The 21,659-nt window shown below is 35.6% G+C and overlaps 1 protein-coding gene across 1 annotated transcript; it reads right to left on the bottom strand.

Moving 5' to 3' along the window:
- Positions 1–16,179: 16,179 nt before the first annotated feature.
- On the bottom strand, positions 16,180–18,134 carry LOC132302990 (UDP-glycosyltransferase 74B1-like). Its single transcript, XM_059800005.1, has 2 exons — positions 17,465–18,134; positions 16,180–17,306 (listed from the first exon to the last, which is right to left on the bottom strand). The coding sequence occupies exons 1-2, from the start codon at positions 18,104–18,106 to the stop codon at positions 16,545–16,547; spliced, it is 1,404 nt and encodes a 467-aa protein (XP_059655988.1). The 5' UTR covers positions 18,107–18,134; the 3' UTR covers positions 16,180–16,544.
- Positions 18,135–21,659: the final 3,525 nt, after the last annotated feature.

The raw sequence follows: 21,659 nt of genomic DNA, 5'->3' as shown, positions 1-21,659 counted from the left end.
GCCATTTTCCTTGAGGAGTTCTTACGTGATGACGCTTTTGGGATCAAGTCGATTGGTTGATGTTTCGGGTAGTGAGAGCACTGCACTGTTAGTGTCACTTGTAGTGTCACCTTTAGATTCGGAGTTAGATTGTTAGAGTCTTACCATTATGGTAAGGTCTCACGTCTGTTTGGAGTCAGATTATAGCTAGGACTTGTTTTCCTTTTACCTAGACACTCTAGGACACGATATCCATAGGGTTCATTGTTGCATCATCTTATCTTCTACAGTTTCGTTTACTACCATGTTAGTAGTATGATTTATGTTATTGCAATGCATGAGTAAGTAGAGGTCTATCCACATTTGTTTTCTTGTTGTATGACATTAGCATACCTTATTTACATGCTTAGAGATGCCATGTTATTACTATGCTTTTGCGTTACGTGGAGACATGCTGCATGTACCTTTTATTTTATCTATGTGAGTAGATTTGCTTACTTGGTAGTTGCATTCCTTGTCATATGCATGACTTTCATGTTTAGTTTTCCCTTTTATTTCCTCCGGTCGCACTTAGTGCGTATGTGGGTTTTGTAATGGTTTTATTATGAGATTCCTTGTGGAGGAGTTTTCACATTTGTTTTGTTTTGAGCTGTCCGCTTCCCTAAGGTGGGAAAAACACTCCATTTTTGTGTTCGTTGTGTTAACACTCGAGGGGGGATAGGGTTCCTCCTCTTTTTCTTGGTTGTCTCTTCTCTTTATCGCCTCGTGCACAGTTTTGGGGTCGGTTGGTCCGTGCGGATCACCATGGTTGTCTTGAGTCCTTGGTGAGGGTTTGGTGGATTTTGGTCGACTTACTTCCTAGTAGGGGGTGAAGTCTTTAACCTTGTTATCTTTTGTTTCAGAGGTGGAGTCGTGGTGTTGTCCTTCTTAGGACTGGTGATTTTCTTTCTTTCATGTCTTCCATTTGGGAGTTTTTACCGTGTTTGTTGACGGAGTTATGGTGCTCAGGGTGAGTTGATTTGTGTGAGATCATTTTACGAGGACTTGTGTCCATATTATTGAGGATTTTTTTTGATTTGTGAGGTGAGCTCGATGCTCTTTTGAGAATGTCTTTTGGAGACTTGTTTTAATTTTAGAGGCCTGGATGTGGTTGACCCTTAGGAGAGGTTTTGAAGGATCGCAGTTGGATTTGGCTTGTTTGTGAAGTTTTCTCGTCCTAGTTATGGCTAGGCATCATTTTGAGGAATTGTAATTCCAGTGATTGGGTATGGAATGAAATTGAGGAATTTTGATTTAGCCTGGTATTGCCAAGCACGGTTTTGATAGACTCTGTTTTTATGACCATGGTTGTCAGAATTTTGATGTGTATGTCACGTGGTGGACTTGTCTTTCGTGGACTTAGTTATCTATGATAAGGATGTGGATCTGATATTTAATTTCGGTGTAGTTTTGTAGTTGATCTGTTTCAGGGAGATATGTGGGACTTTCAATGAAATGTCTTGTATTGAGGTTCGTTTTGATTCATGGTGGGGTTGATTTATCTGGCAGGCTTTGGATTTTCGATTGATGTTATTAATAGGAGTGTTTTGAGACAATGGAGTTGTTGGTTTTGTTGTATTGAGGATTTAAGACCTTAAGCATAGCGGTACCTATAGCATTGTTGTCAGAGTTTTGGGATTGGCCAGGATGGTCCGGCCCGACATCTTGGACCATATCTCAACTCTCACAAAATGTTGGTCCCCGTAGTACTTTTGGTAATGATCATTTTGACATTGATGTTATTGGTATCGAGAGGTTTCATGGGTAAACCTAGTGGGGGGCAGGTTATGAACTAGTGCCTTATACTGTCATGTTACCATACAAAGTTGTGTGTTGTGGGCAAGTACTAGTTGCTGTCGATGCTACCTTAATGACGAGTAAGTGTGGACGGGCACTAGGTACTGTCATTGCTACCATACATTTGAGTACGTTGCGGACGGGTTTTGGTCACTATTCGTGCTGCCACATTGTGTTTGTTCTGTACCCTGATTTGATATGTGGTTATCTTGAAGTTCTTTTGGTAGTTGTTTTTGGTTCCTTATGATGGTTTGTCAAGAGGGATGCTTATCGTTGTAGTTTTCTGTTCCTTTGTCTAACCTTGGGTTCTGTGTGTAAGTTTGACTTGTCGTGTGGCCATGTCGTCACTTTTTTTATGAGGGGTTGTCCTATCGTGAGCACATGGGTGCGAATGACATGGGGTTGCACCTTGTCTTTCAGTTCTGGGATTGCTTTCGTAGCATGTTGTATGGGATACTCGGAGATGTACTCTGTAGTTATCCTGGTTTCGCCTTTTTGTTTTGTTGGGGCTGGATTTCCAAAACGAAATCCCTTTAAGGTGGGAAGGTTGTAATGACCCGGTTATTTTTCTTCCTTTTCTTTTTCTCAGATTTTTATGGATATTTTTTTTTCCGTTGTCTTTTCCTTTTTGTGTTCGGTTTTTCATCACTTGATGCCGTCTCGAGTACTCTGGAATGATTTCCGAGACTCTTTTCCTTGGATTGACAACCTCCTTTGGGGATTGTGTCATTTCCATATTTTATTTTTCCGAACACTATTCACATTTTGTCTTTTTCTCGTTTATCCTTTTTCCTAGCACAGCCTCACTTTTTGTGCTCGGATTTGATTCCGGTTTTGTATGCATTCATGATATTTGATTTCCATGATAGTGGTATTTTTACTTTTCTAGAAAAGCATGTTAATTGCTTACTTCTTTCATAAATGGACATTAATGCATACTTTAGTGTAATTATCCTTAACTTGTGGGGTTTTAGTGTAATTAAATAAAGTAATTATTTTTCATCTTGGGGACCATTTTGCAATTAAACTTGGAAGATATTTTTAAAAAGGACCTTTTTGTAATTTTTGAAAAGTGTGACAAGTGTCACACTCTCATTGGTCCACTTGTTGATATTTGTGTGGAAACACTTTGATACATTGGATGATGACATTTGGAGGGTGAGGATTCTCCCACTTGTTGGCCTAGGATTGGTGCACTTGTTGGCTTGGATGGTTGACAAGTGTAGGTGTGGGATTAAGCCTAGGAAGGAGCCATGGATTGGTGACAAGTGTAGGTTCACAATTTAGTCTTACAAATATCTTTGGGCCACTTTGGGATTATGGTTTTAAAGGAGGGTTTTTGTGCAATTCACCATAGATGTGTGTGTTGACCATGGTGTAAGATCACATAGTGAGTGGAGGATTTCTATTTCCTCCACTCACACTTCATTCATTGTTTTCATTTCCTTTCTCACCAAAAACCCTAGCCTCCATGGATGGAGCTTGAAGCCTTAAGCCTTGACCTTGATTTTTGAGGGTCTTCCACTCACCTTAGATCATTAACCTTGGGAGACAAAAGTTTCCTCTTATCTTCCTCTTCATAACCCTTGAATGGTTTGCCATTTTGTGTTGATTTGCTTTGGATTTAAGAGGAACAATCCTCTTGTGAGGTAGGGGATGTTTTAGGGTTATATTTTGTTTCTTGCATGCTATTGATGCTTATATGAATTGTATACATGTCTTTTACTAATTTGAGAAATTATGATTTATCATAGCTTGCATGTAACTCATTTTAAACTTGTTAAATGGCATGGCCATGAGTTGATATTTGATATATATTAACTTGGGATGATTTAGATGAGTTTTCAAATCTAGAGATTTAATGGATTTAATTTGATTTAAATTCTAGTAAATTGTATTTTACTTGTATTCCATTTTAGACTAGAGATATGGTATGACCATGATTTGGTGCTTGTTATATATTAATTTAGGATCATTTGAACAACTTTTGAAATCTAGAGATTTAATAAAAATTGAATTAATTAAAATCTACATGATGATGTCTTGCTTATTTTGCTCTTTTGATTTGATATATGTATTGAGCATGCTATGTTGTTTAATATAGATTAATTTGAGGTTGTTTGGGATAGATTTAAAATCTAGAGACTTTCCTTGATTAGGTTGAAAATCTCTTAAAATGTAGTATTCTAATTACCTTGTGAGCATGCTACTAATTTGAAGTATATTTAGTACTTGTGGCCTCTTAAAATGGTATTTAGACTTAACATGATATAGAATATCATTGATTAGTAAAGCTTGTTTAAATGTATCTTGTGTAGGTATATAGCTTATCTAGAATATTACAATTGTTTACCTTGGAAACTAGTTACTAAATTGAAGCTTATTTAGTACTTGTGGCTTAGGATGATAATGTGACTCAATTGTTGTAAAATATTCTTGCTTTGTGTATAAATTGCATATTGAGGACTTGACATGTCATATACTATTTAGACTTGAATTCTAGGACATGGTTTGTGTGGAATCAACCTTACTTGTGCATGTAATGTGGTAACTTGCATTTGATTTTGTATAAGTTTTGAACTTATTGGTTTTGGAAAGCTTGTGAGGACATATATTATGTGATGGCCAAGGTTTGGCTCTAGTACGGAGACAAGTGTCTTCTAAGTCATAAGTGCGCACTAGGTAGTACTTTGTGAGTCATAATTACCCAAAAATACTTGCTTGGTCTAGCAACCACATATCCTAGTCTTTCTAACATTTGTTGTTTTTGCATTTAATTTCAAATTGTTAATCATGGATTACTTGTAACTTGAGAATTGATGCTTGTTTGGGACAATTGAATACTATTTAGTACACTTGAACTTTTATACTTACTCTGTGAGTTTGACTTTTATTAGGTATACTTGTGACATGTATACTTGTCTTTTGTTCATTTTGTTGAGCTTAATATACTTATGTTCGTATACTTGATTTATGAGATTTTCATATAAAATGTATACTTGGGTAATATGCTTAGACATTGTGTAACTTGTCTTAACATGGTTAGTATACTTGGAAATGTATGTTTGTATGTCGTGTATCATGTTTTAATATGGTTTAGTGTACTTGAGCATGTATACTTAGATGCCGTTGTTCGCTTTAACTTGCATGGGTAGCTTAGGATGCTCCTCGAGTCTCATTTGATATAGACGTTAGGTGGCATGAGCCCCTTTAACATGTTTCACTATAAGGTGATATAATTGTAAATGCTAGGTTAATGCATGCTCATTTCCTATGAGTAGCTTTATGTTACTCACCCCTACGATACTGGGGCATATTTTAGGTACAAGAATTAAAGTTGAGACTCCCATTATGCTTAGATGACTTGTGGACTTGAAGATTTCCATTTTGTGAAGATTCGCTTGAAATGCCTTTATAGCTTTATATGTCAAAATGTGTATATTTGATTCCTTTAATGTAATGTGTATGTAAGTACACTCTTTACAATGTATTTGACATGTATGAGATGAGGCCAAGAGCCATTAACATGAAAGACTACAAGCATGTTCTCTTTAAAACTCAAGTATTGCCATTGTAGCTTATTTGTGAGAAATGGAGGCTTTGTATGCTAAAACTTGTTAATGGAATGTAAAGAGGCTTTAGGCCATGTTGGTGCATCTATTTTATCATATTGAATGCACTTGCATACTCACTTTGGCAAACAATACCATCCTTGATGAAACAAAAACTCTAAGTAACATTTTTAGGGAGTTTTACCCTATTCTGTTTCAGGGCATTTCGGATCTTTTACAATGCGTTTTTTTTCATTTTTACTCCTAAGTCACTTAGAAAACTCAATTTTGAGGGGGGTTTCTTCTTTGTATTTTTCCAGAAAATATCATCTTGGCCCTCAAAAATCAATAATTTTCCGAAAAATCCTTGCTGCCAGGTTTTGCAAATTTTTAGTACAAATGTAGTTGGTACTATTCATCGACTTTTTTTTTTTAAATTGTCACGACCGATCCGAAACTTCCGGAGGTCTTGTGGGTGCATTTTAAGATTGCATTTTTAATTTAGGCAATTTAAAAACCTCCTAAGCCCTATTTCCAAAACTTGGGCAGTAGCTTGGATTAGTTTTTTTCCTCTTGACCTGATTTTCTTGGGGGCATTCTGGGCATTGTACAATGCATTTTTTTTGTTTCCTTTCACGATCGGGGTAGGAAACTTGATTTTAGGGTGGGTTTCTTCTTTGATTTTTTTTAAAAAAGTCCGTTTAGATGCTCGTTTTTACTCTCAGTTGCAGCAGTGGTGGGTTGTCCTCGTCGGGCCACCAAGACATCATTTTTGTTTTCGACCTTTCTCCCCCGTCCGGACCCCAAATTGAGTAAAAAAAATTTTGAACTTGACTAATTTGTCATTTACTTTCCAGTGGTGTGCTCGATAGCACCTGAATCCACTTTTTACAAAATGACCATTTTGCCCCTAGGTTCTTTTTGTCCCTTTTTGAAACGACACTTCTGCATTTGTTTCCTTTGGGTTCTGTGACCTCATTGAGGGTCACATTGGTATTTTAGAGACGCATTGTATCTCTAGAGACCGTTGTTTCACATTTCGCTTGCGTATTTCGGATCCATTATCGGGTCATCTTTTGGTCATCACTGATACACCGAGTTTACAAAACTTGGGCCGTCACAGTGCGTCCTATGATGAACCGTAGTTTGACCCGATAACGGTTCCGAAATGCTAAAGCGAAAACAGAAAACAAGTCTCTAAGAAGTAAAAGTGACCTTCCATGAGGTTGTGGAACTCAATGAGAACTGATGCGGAAACAAAAGACCTAAAATATGACAAATAAGCCCCCAGGGGCAAAATAGTCATTTCTGAAAACTGTGAACTTGAGTGCCACCGAGCACACCGCTGGAAGGACAACGAAAAACTAATTATGATAAACTTAAGAATCACTTGATTCAGAGTCCGGGTGAAGAAAATATGAAACTCCAAAGTTTCATAAAATCAAACTTTTGGGTTTGAAATCAATGCGGTAAGGGTACTTTACAAGGGGTAAAATGGTCTTTTCAGATATAATTTGATTCAACCGTGCATACCGTTATATAGACCAGCAAAAACTAATAAACATAGACTCAAAAATCACTTGATTTGGAGTCCGGATGATGAAGATATGAAGCCTTAAAGTTTCAAAAAAATCAACTTATTTTCCGGGTAAGAAATCTGGGCAGGAATAGTGTTTTTACAGCAAGCAACATTTGATTTTTTTCTTAGAACTGAGGCTAAAAACGGACCCTTAAATGAGTTTTTCTAGAAAAACACGAAGAAGAAACCCCCCCTTAAAATCACGTTTTTTACCCGGCCACGTGGAAGGAAACAAAAAAAAAAAAAAAACACACTGTAAAATCCCTAAAATGTCCCCTAGATCAGCATAGATCAAGAAAGTCCAAAAAGTTGCTACAAGATTTGTTTTCAAAATCTGCCCGCAACTAAGAGCAAAAACGAGCTAGAAGATGGATTTTTCTGGAAAAACACAAAAAAGAAACCCCTCCTGAAATCAAAATTTCTACCCGGCCAAGCGAAAGAAAATGAGAAAAAACTCACTGTAAAATGCCTAAAATGCCCTTCCACGAAATCTGGTAGTGAGGGTGAAAAAGCTGTTACATTGCAAAACTGAAAACTGAACTTTGCGAGGATTTTCGGTACCAAGACGATATTTTCTGGAAAAACACGAAGAAGAAACCCCCCTTAAAATCACATTTTCTAAGCGACCATGTAGAAAGAAGAAAATGAAATTGATGTGACAAGTCTAGAAAGCCCCTAGATCAGATTATGCAACAAAGTTTCAAAATGAGTCCATAGGAGGCTCATTTCACCAAAGAAGAAGGTTTGCCTGGAAACGACTATGCACGAAAATGTAACTTACCTATTAGGACGTGCTATAATGGTCTATGGCTTAAAAATACCACCGATGCAAAATCCGACCCCCCAACGGGCAAAAAATGAACAAGAAAAGGGAAATTTGAAAACCAAAATTAACAAATGATTTCAAATTACCGCTTGGCCTTTGGCCACACTTCAAACATGATTTATAATACCCTATGAAAGAATAAAAATGGAACTCTCACACCCGATGCAAGCATAGTGAAGCAATGACTCGGCATTTTTCAATATTTTCATAATATTTCATGAAGTTAAAAGTTACATATGATACAAATTAGATGTCATTGGCCAATGGCCTCATCTCATACATGTCAAATACATTGTAAAAAGTGTACTTATGTACACATTACAAAAATAGAATCAAATTTACACATTTTGACATATAAAGCTATAAATGGCATTTCAAGCCAATATTTACAAGAAATGAGAACTTCAAGTCTACAAATCATCCAAGCATGATGTGAATCCCGAATCTAAATCCCAAATCTTGATCCCGATACCTGAAAAATGTCCCCTTTATGTGGGTGAGTAACATAAAACTACTCGTAGGAGATGAGCATGCATCGACCTAGCATTTTATAATTCTATCACCTTAAGGTGAAACATGTTAAAGGGGCTCATGCCACCTAATGTCTATGTCAAAGTGAGACTCAGGGATCATCCTAAGTTACTCATGCAATTGAAATGAACTACGACATACAAGTATACATGCTTAAATACACTAAACCGTATTAAAACATGATACACGACATTCAAGTACATATGCTCACAAGTATACTAAATCATGTTAAACGGGATAAGTAATATCTAGCATACATACACAAGTATAAGATATATGTATAGAGTACTCATAAATCAAGTATACAAACACAAGTATACTAAGCTAAACACATACGCACAAGTCAAGTATATATGGCACAAGTATACAAAAATGAAATCCGCACACACAAGATAAGCATAATAAGCGTAAATACACTAGATAGAGTTTAGATACACCAACAAGAATACAAGTTCAAGTATACTAAACGAGATCAAAATACATAAGCAAGCACCAATTCTCAAGTTACAAGTAATCCATGATTAACAACTTGAAATTAAATGCGAAATCAAAGTAGAAAGACTAAGACATGTGATCACTAGACCAAGCAAGTGTTTTCGGGTAATTACGACCCACAAGGCACTACCTAGTGCGTACATGCATAAGTTATTCTGGGCAATTACGACCCACAAGGTACTACCTAGTGCACACTTATGACTTAGAAGACTCTTGTCTCTGTACTAGAACCAAATCCTAGCCATCACGTGAAATATGTCCTTACAAGCTTTCCAAAATCAATAAGTCTAAAACTTATACAAAAATCAATAAGTTAGATCAAACTTATACCAAATCCACTAATGCATAAAACCATCTTCCATACACAAATAAAGTTGAATCCACACAAACCATGTCCTCGAATTCAAGTCTAGATAGCATATGACATGTCAAGCCTCCAATATGCAATTTATACACCAAAATAAGAATATTTTATAACAATTGAACCACATTACCACACTAAGTCACTAGTAGTAAATAAGTCCCAATTTAGTAATTAACTTCCAAGGTAAATAATTGTAATATTCTAACAAGTTATACACCTACACAAGATATATCTAAACAAGCTATGCAAGTCAATGATATTCTATATCATGCTAAGTCCAATTACCATTTCAAGATGTCTTAAGTACTAATTCTACATCAAATTAGTAACATGCTCACAAGGTGATTAAACAGACTACATTTCAAGGGATTATCAACCTATTACCTCCAATATCAATTTAAGTGACCAACATACTTAAAATATAATTAATTAAGCTCATTAATTAATTTTTCTCTAGATTTTCAAACATATCCAAATGTCCTCAATTTAATATATGTTAAAGAACTCACCAAGGCCTACTTTAATATCACATTACAAGTTGGTTTCATGCTTGATACAACTATGTGAATTAATCTTTCACGAAAGATAAATATTAAATAAAGTTTGCAATTCTTATTCAAATGCTCCAAATTTAATATATGTTACACAACTCACCAAGGCCTAATTTACTAGCATGCCACAATTTAATTCTAAACTATATACCATCATTAGAATTAAATCCTAGATAAAGAAAATAAATAAATTAAATTCTAAAAACTTGAACAAAGCATGCTCACAAGTTGTATATGCTTATAAAATAATTAATACAACAATAATATAAACCTAAGACATCCCCTACCTCAATTTGAGATGAAAATCTCAAAAGCCCACCGAAAAAAAAGTGCTCCGAAACCGACGATACTGAAGGGTTTTGTCGGGGACAACACGATCTACATGAACCCACAAGAAGCCCCATCAAAATCATAACTTGACTTCAAACCCAAACTCAAAATTTGGCCAAAAACGGGTTCTAATAAGGGGGAAAGATGCGCGTGGTCAAGACAAACACAAAACGCGAAGGCACTTCGACTTTTTAACAAAGGGAAGAAGGTTCAAATGAAAGAAGAAGCGTGGCAGCCCCCTTGGTCTTCCATAGCAGGTTCTAGTCGTGCATGGAGAGGGGAGAAGATGACTTTTTAATTTTAAGTCCCCCTATTTATAGAAAATCTCAAAAAGTGCCCTGAACGGGCCTCACCGGGTTTTTAAAAGTGAAATTTGAGCAGACGGGCTCAAATGGCAAAACTCCATGAAAGAAAAAGATTCAAAATGAGAAAATATGAATAATGGAAGAAACGACGTCGAAAACTGAGTCCTGAGCAGAGAGTTATGCCCCGAACAAGTTCTGCGGCAATCGGGGCCAAAAACCCTAAAACTGGAGAAAAATGACCAGAAGGAAATTCTATGAGTACATGAATCTACGAAATGTGAAAATAAATCCCATACGAGAATCCAGGCTCGAGACGAGGTATTTTGCAATAACTTTCGTTAATTGCACAATGACCCCTTCAAAAAGTGAAAACTGCACAATTGCCCCAAATTGAAAATGTCTTCCAAAATATTTTCTTAAAAACCCCTGAAACAAAATATCTTCAAAAGATATTTATGAAAAACACCCTAAGAAAAGAAAAAGATTCTGAAAAATTATGCATCCATGCCTCTATGGACACCGGGAGCAACCAGAGTACTTTACTGCAAAAGTAAGGATACATATTTTGTGGACACCACTTAGAATGAATATACGTGAAGTCAAAAACCAACTCCGAACACAAGGAGTGAGGTTATGCCAACAAAGTGACAAACAGGGAAAAGACAAAATAGGGAAGAGGACAAAACAGGGAAAAAGACGAAAAGTGAATAGTGTCGAAAAACGAAAAATGTGGAAATGACTTGGTTGTAAAAGGAAGTTGTCAATCCAAAAGAAAGAGACTCAGAAACCATTTCTGAGCACTCGAGACGATATTAAGCGACGAGAAACTGAACTTAGATAAGAAATTTCAACGAAAAAAATTCATCCGTGAAATTCTGAGGAAAAAGAAAGTGAAGGAAATGACTGGGTCATTACAATTAACTCACAAACACCAAAGGATGTAGGCTTTAGAGACCCCTACCTCAAGAAGAAGAGAAAAGCCCCAAAAACCCCTAAATTTAAAAAATGCATTCCAATTCATTTTGGACATTTTCGAGTTTTGGACCGGAGGATCCAGTGTGGGTCCGAGGTGGCTTAAGTGCACGGGAATGTCAAGGGCCTCAATGAAAGTTCATTGGAGGGCATTATTATTATATTTTTAGTGGGTTGTTGCCTTAAGGTAATTTCATGAAAGTTGCTTAGAGGAATGGAGTAATTAGTTATAGATATTTGGGGTTAAATGATGTGACTAAAGTAAAGTTGTGAGGAGATTATAAATAGGAGGAGTTTGTCAAATTTCCTCATTATTCACCTTCTTTTTCCCCACACTTTCTCTCTTTATATCTATACATATATCATCCTCCATGAATAAGCTTTGAAAAGCTTCGATTTGGAGGCCATAGCCTTTGATTTTGAGTGTACCCAAGGAGAGAAAGTTATTCTCCTCCTTCTCTTCTACATAACCATGGTGAGAAATTAAAGATTTGACCACATTAAGATTTTCAAAATTCTTAGAGGTTGGATTTAGAATAGGGGCTAGTTAGAGATGTTGTAGAGCATTTCTTGATCTACAAGATTAGTTGATTTTGGAAGCCATTGGGCCACTTTGAGATTTCGATCTAGGCTTGAGCTTAAGCTTTTAGAGTTGCTTTAAGAGGAAAGTTTGTCCTCTTTACCTTCCTCTTCACATTGATGGTGGTGGACTTCAAATTGGTGGAGTTTTAAGCTAGGAGCAAACTAGGGTATTGCATCTTTGAGGTAAGGGTTTGCTTAAATTGTGTAGTCCTAGGTTGTGGTAATCAAATCTTTATTTTCCCCTTGAAAGCATGCTTAATTGGGTGTAATTTGGTTCGATTTGGGTTTTAAGGTTTCAATCATGGTCATTACTTGTTAAATTATTGTTTGAATTGAAATCAGTTCCATTAAATGTTGCACAGTATGATGATTATGTTAATAGGAATGCTAGAATGAAGACTATATGTGTTATGTTGTTTATCTCATGTTGTATGTGACTAGTTAAAGTGAATTCTTGTGATTTTGGGGTAAACTATGTCTAACATGCTTATTATATGACAACTTACTTACATGAGACTATCTCTTACATTGATGTTAAATGCTATGTGGTTTTGTTGCCAATATGAACTTCTTGTTCATTTATAAGCAAAAGCATGCCTATTGTTCTAATTGTAGTTGTGTGTTGATGATGGAATGTATGGTTGTCCTAGATTTGTTGTGATGCATCTTTATGACATTACCATGGTGTTGGTGTGGATAGAGTGGTGTGTGGGAAGTCATGGATGGAAACGAGTTTTTGTAAAGTTTGTGGAGTAATGGTTTCTCTTAAAACTGGTATTGGGGAGGTACCCCTTTAACGGCGGTACTAATTGGCCATAAGGACATAAGGAGGTACCCGAAATTCGGCTACTTAGTACACTTTTGGTGTGAATGCGTATGAGTCGATTGTGTGTGTGTGGTGTAGATGCATAATGTATGGTATTCATTGGATATTTGGATCTTAGTTTATGTGCTTGATGGTTGATTGGTGATTAAAGTCCCTTGCACGATCCCTCTCTATCTTATTATGCTCTTACGTGGTTGTTATTATGCTTACTCGACTTAAGGAAATGCCATTTAGGTATCCTCTACTGAGCGGTGGTGCTCACCCCTTATCTTAAACATTTTTCAGGACTTGGAAGTGATGGAATGGATGACACACCTTTATACGTTTTGACGTAGTTAGGATGTTTAATTGCATCATTCCTTGTAGTCAGAACTATTTGTAAAATTTGGGCATAAACTTGTATTATTTTACAACCGTGGCAATGTCAATGATAAGTTATTCATTTGGTTATGTATATTATGAAACTTGTCATTAATTTGATAATGTATCTATGTTTGTGGAAGTTTTGAGATAGGTTTTGAGTTGTATGGATGTGTCCATTATCATAAATTCAATGTAAGAACCAACCAAAGCTTCCTAAAAGGCCAAATTGACCATTTTATAGGTTCACTCGATCAATCGAGCTTCCATTTGATCGATTGATGCCTTCCATACTTAGAAAAAAATGAGAAAAACCTCAAATTTCATGCTCTCAGCTCCACCGCACGAGCTTGGACTCAATCAGTCGAGTTAGGCTCGATCAATAGAGCACTATTACTTGTTCAGTGGTTGTTAATTGAAATTTCGAATGGTTATAACTCCCTCATTTCAAACCTAAATTGGGTCATTCTTTAGCCTAAACTAACCGGCTCGAAGTCAATTTTCCAATGATATCAATATCATTCTCAAATTCTAACAACATTGAGAATTATAACTATTTTAGTGAAGAGGTGTCAAAGAATCTTTCAAATCGAGAATAGGTAAATGTTGAAAATTGTAGGCCATTAAAAACTTATGGAATTGACTTATTTGGTTAATGTGAGGTTAGAATGACCCATTTGACTACTCATACTCAACTTATCTTTAATACTTGCCTTGAAATGACCATTTTGTCCTTGTGTGCTTTTTGGTACGGGTAGGGACCCGGTTAGCTATTTGGACCCCCGGGTTCGGGTCATTACAATTGGTGCCAAAATGAATCCCTTAATATGCTCTCCAATTTCCCTTCTTGCTCTTTATCAAAATCCCACTATAACCTTCTTAAAATAAAATTTGCAGTATAGAAGACATATATGTGTATAGATATAGAGAGAAAAGGAGAAAGGTTAGAGAGAGAAGAGATTTGGCGGAAATGAAGAGGAAATAGGGGTGTTGGCTTGTCTAATAATTGCACACATGGTCCATGTGGTGCCACTTGTCAAGCCTAAGATGATTACTAATTCTTGGCTAAGTTACTCATTTGCCTTTCTCCTTTCATTGCAATACCAAAATCATCCCCAAAATATCTACCTCAATGTATACTTACATACATATGTATATGTGTGTGAAATGCCTATAATGACCCTCACTTAAAATGAGAAAAATTGGAGAAGTTCCCGAATCCGAATGTCATCCCAACTTTCGAAAAATTCTAAATATGGTCCCGTCACCTCTAATTGACTTAAAATAATTAATATGCATTTCTAAAACTCTCAGCTCGAGAAAATGACCTAAACGACCCTCAAGGCCCATATGGCACAGAAAACGAGGCATAATAAATAAATAAATAAATAATTCAAAAAAATCTGGGACGCCATTACATAAGGTGGTTCTGTTGGAATGAGTAAACATTAGGGTGCTGGCAATTTGATATGCAAGGATGGCAATAGTTGTTGGGTTATCAAGATGAGTTGTTGGATAGCTTTAGGTGTTTGTAAGATAGTTTTTATCTTATTCTAATAAGTAGTTGTCTTAAGACGTACTCTTTTTATTTGGCTTATAAATATTATTGGAGATAGCCTATGTTAGGGGTCCAACACCTCTCGAACATTTGTATCAATACAATTTTTATTTTTCAATCATGCTTTCCTAGTTTAACTTGATTTCTTTAGTTTAATGCAAATTTCTTAGTTAATTAAATTCTAGTTTAGTTTCCTTTATTATATATATTCTTCTTTACGAATTGAATTCTTATTCCTTGTAGCTTTCTTTCACGTTGATTCAATTTCAGTAGTTATCATATCTTTCTATTCCACTTCAATTCCATTTCAATTTTACTCTATTTTGTTGCAATTCGCTTTTCCTTTAAAGTTCTGTTTTCGTTCAAGGCAATTAGAAACCCAACTGAGAGTTTTGTGTTCTTTCTCTCATTCATCGCTTAATTTACAACTTTCTGTAAAAGAGACTAGATCTTTTTATTTGAACCAAGTCATTGGTTCTAGCACGCCAGCACTAGTCAATTTCTAAATCGATTGAGCTTGCCGATTTAGAAGGTCAACAGAAAGAGCTATAGTTGTCTGTCCCTTATCCTTTTCAAGGGTATGTATTTGGGTATAGACTTTTGAGTAATATTTTAATAAAATTAATAAATATATTAAATTATATATTAAGTTACATTATATTAAATACTATTTAATAGAATGGTTTATTATATTTATATTGATGAAATAATTATATTTAAATTCTCTATTTATGTTGCTACAACCGTTACACTCTTTTACACTATAAAAAGGTTATATGTTTATCATTCTAAAGAGGGAAGTATGGATACGTATATCTAGTGTGAGTGAGAATCTAAAATAATTGTTTGTCATCTCTCTATTATACTTTTCCATCTATGTATATGTGTATACCATATTTGAGAATATTTTACTTATTGAGTTTATGAGCAATTATACTTATATAGACTTGGACCCAGTCTTCCTGTGGTCGTGCACATGGAGGAGACGCTGCTACGAGCTGGTTGTGTTGTATCTTGGACCTGATTAGTTTTACAAATACCCGCACGAAGGGGAGGACTATCAACTTTAGGTCAATGCGTTTACACATGCCTCAACAATCAAACCAGCACTTTCTTACCTATTTTATTATTATCTTTTTACTTCTTAATTTATATTATTGAGCTAATATTAATATATTATTGATGAAGTATTTATCCTGTTAAATTCGTGTTCATTGATATTTCCATATTGTTCAAATGATGTATTATTCTCTTTAATAAAGAATTATTCTTTGACTATTCATTGGTGTTATTGTTCATTATTTTTGAATCATTGTGTATGAACATTATCTTTATATTATTTCTATAAATATGATGGAATTTCCACAACATGGACTATGGAAAAGGTTTCAAAATCCATAAACTGTTGGATAGTCCAAGATCATAAGTACCTTAAAATATTTTATTAAAAATCTTGATTGGGCTGGACCACATTGTTCAGAATTATCTAATAATTGCTCATTGAATCCCATATATTTTGCATAAAAATACCATAGGAAAGAAAAGGAATCCATATAGTCTTTCATTTGAAGAAGAAAAAAAAAATGGGGGGAAAAATATCAAATAACAGAGAAGATTGTCAACAATCTGCAGTTACACAAATGCACGCTACAATGAGACTTGAGAGTTCCTACAAAACAACATACCCCGAAAAAACACAGTTCCCTAGCCCCTACCCTACAACTATAATAAATTTAAGAAGTAAGACAAAAAAAAAAAAAAGAGAGAGGATATAAAAACCCCAGAACACGGCCAAGGACATTGGTGAGTCCAAAAGGCATAACCATATCATCAAAAGCCCCTTTACTACTTGTCACACACAGGACAAATTCTTAAATAAAAATTTGTGTATTTCCACAACTAAGTGTGACCATTTAGGTACCTTCCCTCTGCTTTCTTATTTGAACCCTTCAAATGCTCCACAAATTCACTAATACACTTGTCTGAACTCCCTCCTTCACGAACTGCTTCCTTAGCCAACTCCCTCCATTTACTGGCATTCCTCCTAATCTCATCACTTCTCTCCCCTTCCATAACTTCCTTCAAACACCACACAAGCTCTTCTCTTCTCACGATTCCCTTCTCATCTTCCTTAGCTCTGACCCCCACATCCCATATCTCCTCTATAAACTTAGCATTAGTCATTTGGTCTGCCCATTGTGGCACTCCTACCATCGGCACGCCAAGGCTCAGCCCTTCAAGTGTTGAGTTCCAACCACAATGCGTTACAAAGCAGCCAATGGATCTATGAGCCAACATTTCTAGTTGGTTGCACCATGTCACAATCAGACCTTTTTCTTTTGTTGAGACTATGAACTCATCCGGCAACTTATGGTGCTCGATCTCCTTCACCACCCACAGGAAATGCAAATTGCTTTGGTTCAGTCCCCACGCGATCTCTTCCATCTTTTTTGCTGACAATGAAACCATGCTTCCAAACGAAACGTAGACTACTGATTCTAATGGCTTTGTTTTTAGCCATTTGATGCACTCATCGTTTAGTGGCTTCCACAGGCTTGCTCCATATCCTTTGTCCCCCTCAATTTGGCCATCTAAGTAGGCTGATGGCACCATTGGACCAATCAACTTTGCTGGCCAGAGCTCTGATGCACCTTTTGCAGCCTTCATGAACATAAATAAACAAAACATTAGAACTACCAAGAATAATATATTTATGCAATTTATGTCACAAAGTTCAGAAGCTAATCAAACATTTATGGCTCTAAATTTTTGTGGGTTGGACTTCGAATTGAATGAAATGATGTTGATCATGTACTTACATCGCCTTCTAATTCCTCGAAGGTGTTGTTAAATATCCAATCAACCTTTTCCAAGTTGGAGTACTGACTCAATTTCATTGCTAAGTAAGCAGGGTTGCTCTCAGGCGCCTTGACAAAACTGGGCAAGTCAGGAAGGTTGAGTGGAGGCAGGCCTGGTAGCAGCAGGGGTGTGTCCTCCATCTTCACCGGGAGAGTGAGCGCGCCGTTGTGTATGCGACAAAATATGGCACATACTGTGGCTGAGTTAGTGAAGAATGGTGCCCCATATATGCCATGTTGCCTAGCAACATCTAGTGCCCATGGAAAAAACGAATCATACACGACACAATTGACTGGGGAGCTAGAGTTTTTGTACTTCTGAATGAGTTCGGATAGAGTTCTCGAGCCATTGGCTCTGAATGACTTCAAGTACACATCCTCATTTCCGGCCTGAGCAAAGCCACCCTCGTCGAACCCATCAGAGATGGGCGCAACCTCGACGTTTGGTGCCGATATGGACTTGACAGTGTAGTGGGTTGTGGCTAGTGTAGATTTGACACCTTTGGATGCTAAGCCTTTTGCAAATTGAAGGAGAGGATTTATGTGGCCTTGGCCTGGATAAGGGAGCACTACTACATGGGCTTCATATTGTTTCTCTCCCATTTTTACTGATTGTTTTCTGCTATGTTTGGTCTATGAGGGTCCTTATTTATAGAGCGGATAGAATAACCAAGATGGTTAAGTAATAAGGAGAGGATGCCAAATTTGATTCTTACTCCTCCGTCTCAAAATAAGTGTCATGATTTCCTTTTTTGTCTATTCTAAAATAATAATCCACTTTCCTTTTTCAAACAATGTATTCACATCTTTCCATATATATCATTTGAGTTTAAAATTTCAAAATTTCATATTCAAAACTTAAAAGGGTAAGTTAGTAACCTTTTAGGGAGACGATGCATGTTCCACATGTCTCCTTAAAAATTACTATATTCCTTATGAGCGACACTTAAATTGGAACGGAAGGAATATTATACTAGTGATTTATTCTCTATGTGGTGGCGTTGAAATGGTTTATTTGCAATTTTTTCAAAGGCTATTGTGGATTCCTAGTTTCTTACATAAAACTTATTTGGTTTATTTTTGTGAAATTGACTTTTGAAAAAAAAAAAAAAAAAAAAAAAAAAAAAAGTGACAGAAATAGTTTCAATGTGCTACAAAAACTATTCTCTGAATTAGGCCCCTTCTTTTTTTTTTTAACTCCTTTCCACATAGAATTCCAAGAATCTATCAATCATGACAAAGGAAAAACTACTATTATAAATACACATCGTGACACCGACACAGTCGACTTCTCACATATGTGATGAGGCTCACCTCAAGAAACCAGCTCACGTGACACCGACACAGTCGACTACTCACATATCTGATGTGGCTCACCTCAAGAAACCAGCTCACATATGTGATGGGATCCACTGCATGTACAAGTAGCTGTGACCTACATATAGTTTGCAAGTCAGTATCTGGTACTTTAAATTTTTTATGTTTTTATTTTTATTTTTTATTTGAGGGGCTTAAATCTAGATCCTACAACTTGTCAATCCAAGCTTTAGAAATGCACACACAAAAATTGTTAAAAGTGATATATTTCCTATTAGGATGTCTCATATTATTTCCTGGGGTCGATAGAGTGAAATTTTCAAGTGTGAATACATTTTAGTGTTCATCTTCCTCAAAAGTTACAGTTTGAGTTTGTCCAGATATACTTATTAATATGATTCGAGTATATTCATGATAAGGCTCGTTAAAGTTGAATAACAAAGGAAAAAATGAGCATGGGTTATTAATATGAATCGAGTATTCTATGAAAGGCTGAAATTTAGGTGAACTTAAAGTAACGATGGAGTTCAAATTTGCTATAAATCCTTGTCTTCTTTAATATGATTCGAGTACATACATGATAAGGCTTGTTAAAGTTGATTAACAAAGGAAAAAATGAGGATGGATTATTAATATGAATCGAGTATTCTATGAAAAGCAGAAATTTAGGTGAAATTAAAGTAACAATGGAGTTCAAATTTACTATAAATCCTTGTCTTCTTTGATTTTAAAAAGCTCACTTTACTCTCTTCTCTCCACCAATTCTGGAACTCTTAAGACTTCGGGTTCACACAAGCCAACTCCTAGGCCAAAGAGGCTTCACTTTACTTTCATGCATGAACTATCTTGTCACAAATTTGCTTTTAGAAGGTTATAGGGCCCCTAATATTCGGTACAATAAATATTGCAATCTTTCATTTCTGTATTACACCAATCAATGAGAAACACATGCTATATAATTATAATTTTCTAAGGAAAAATGTGTGTGGAAGGTTTGCTAGAAGATTTCAACCTTGGGTTATAATTGTGTTCCAGCTAACTGCATAATCATTATTTGGTATATGATAAACTTTTAAAAATGAGAAGTATCAAAAAGTTAAAAAAGTCTAAAATCACTTGTAAACATGTCAAAAGTTGATTTGCACAAGCAGGCACACCGACCCATTAAAGGCAATAAATTTTGTAAAAGTCTTAGAGATGCTTCACTCAACTTTTAGTGATACCCCATTATATATTATTGTTGTTCAAAGTCTTTTCCGTACAATTTTTTAAATCTGTCTCTCAGCACACGAATCAGCCTTTATGCACAACTTGATTTTAAAATCAAGTGAATGATGGAATAAATCTAGTTACTTACGAGTTACAACACGTGTACTAATTTTACTATTGATGTCATGTCTAGAATTTACCTGTCTTTTCATTATCGACGCAGAAGTACCACAATCTGTGGCCAGAAACATGAGAGGCATAATGAAAGTCACCATTCGCACATTGCATAATATATAATTGATGATATCGACTATCACGACTGCTCGCAGAGGCTATGTGGGTATATATATATATATATATAATTGGTGATGTCGACTATCACGACTGCTCATAGACGCTGTGTGGGTGTGGGACCACACAGCTGCAGTAGTAGTCAAGGTTATGGCTGTCGGGTCATATTTTTGTTGTAAAAAAAACTGGTTAAATTTGAAGTTAGCATGAACTGAGAGGATCTCCTTTCATAGCGAGAGAGGTTGAGGGGTTCCTTTCAAAGCATTACTCTGGAAGATACCAACAACTAAGCTCAGCTGACCGATAGAAACTATCAGCAATCATATCATGAAGTTAATCTAATTTCCATCCAGGTGTTCGGTGAAAAAACTGCCACAAGAACAAAGAGGAGACTTTGTGTAAGAGTTTCTTGTCACTCGTCGAGTTCGGATGGAGAAGGTTTTGAACTAATAAAGAAGAGTATCCAGTACTACCGAACAACTTTAGGTCTTAGCATGCGCAGCAAAACAAGTCCAAACTTAAGGGTAGAATTCCTCCCAAAGGATCCTAATTCGTGAACCATATGTATTTGTGGTGATATCGCTTTGAAGTATAAGTATTTTGGTCGCTCAAGAAGAGTGGTGGCTTCGCATGAGAGCATATTCCAATGTTATAAAATTTCATGAGATTTTTAATTTCTTTTTTCATTTTTTTTTTAATTTTAATTTTCATTTCCATAGAAATAATATTTAATTTGCCATTAATTATTTATAGTTTACATAATTTTCTTTCTTACAATATATATCATGTTTTTAATTTTCTTTCTTACAATATATATCATGTTTTTCTCTAGGACAAGAAAATTAGATTAGATGTTAAAAGGTGCAAAGATTTGAAGTTGGGCTCCTAAATATAATGAGAAACAATTCAACTGTGGGGCTACAAAATATATATATATATATATATATATATATATATATATATTGTCAAATGCAAATGCATGATGATTGTGGAGGGTACCAAACAAAAATGGAACATACTTATCATGTTCTGACACCAGTAAGACCTCGTAGAAATTTTAATAAGAAAAAGAAGATTCAAACTGTTGTAAGTGAATGTAATTAGGCATATTGTTTTGTCATTTAGGTAACAAATTTGATCACAAGGAAAACAAGAAAAAAGTAGTTTTGTCTACTATACTTGTAAAGCATGTCTCTCTCAAAAGTCCAGAAATTATACATGAATAGTTTTGACCAATTAAAATCTGCCACGTAAATCAAAAATAAAAATAAAAATTGAATAAAATTATCACATTCGCTTGCACAACAGATTAATCATATAATAATTTTTTTCTCTGTGT

This window comes from Cornus florida, unplaced genomic scaffold (genome assembly GCF_030987335.1).
Source record: "Cornus florida cultivar Cherokee Brave unplaced genomic scaffold, ASM3098733v1 CherokeeBrave_3.0.0_Hap2_Chr04, whole genome shotgun sequence".
Taxonomy (NCBI): Eukaryota; Viridiplantae; Streptophyta; class Magnoliopsida; order Cornales; family Cornaceae; genus Cornus; species Cornus florida.
This window is presented reverse-complemented; position numbering and strand designations above follow the sequence as displayed.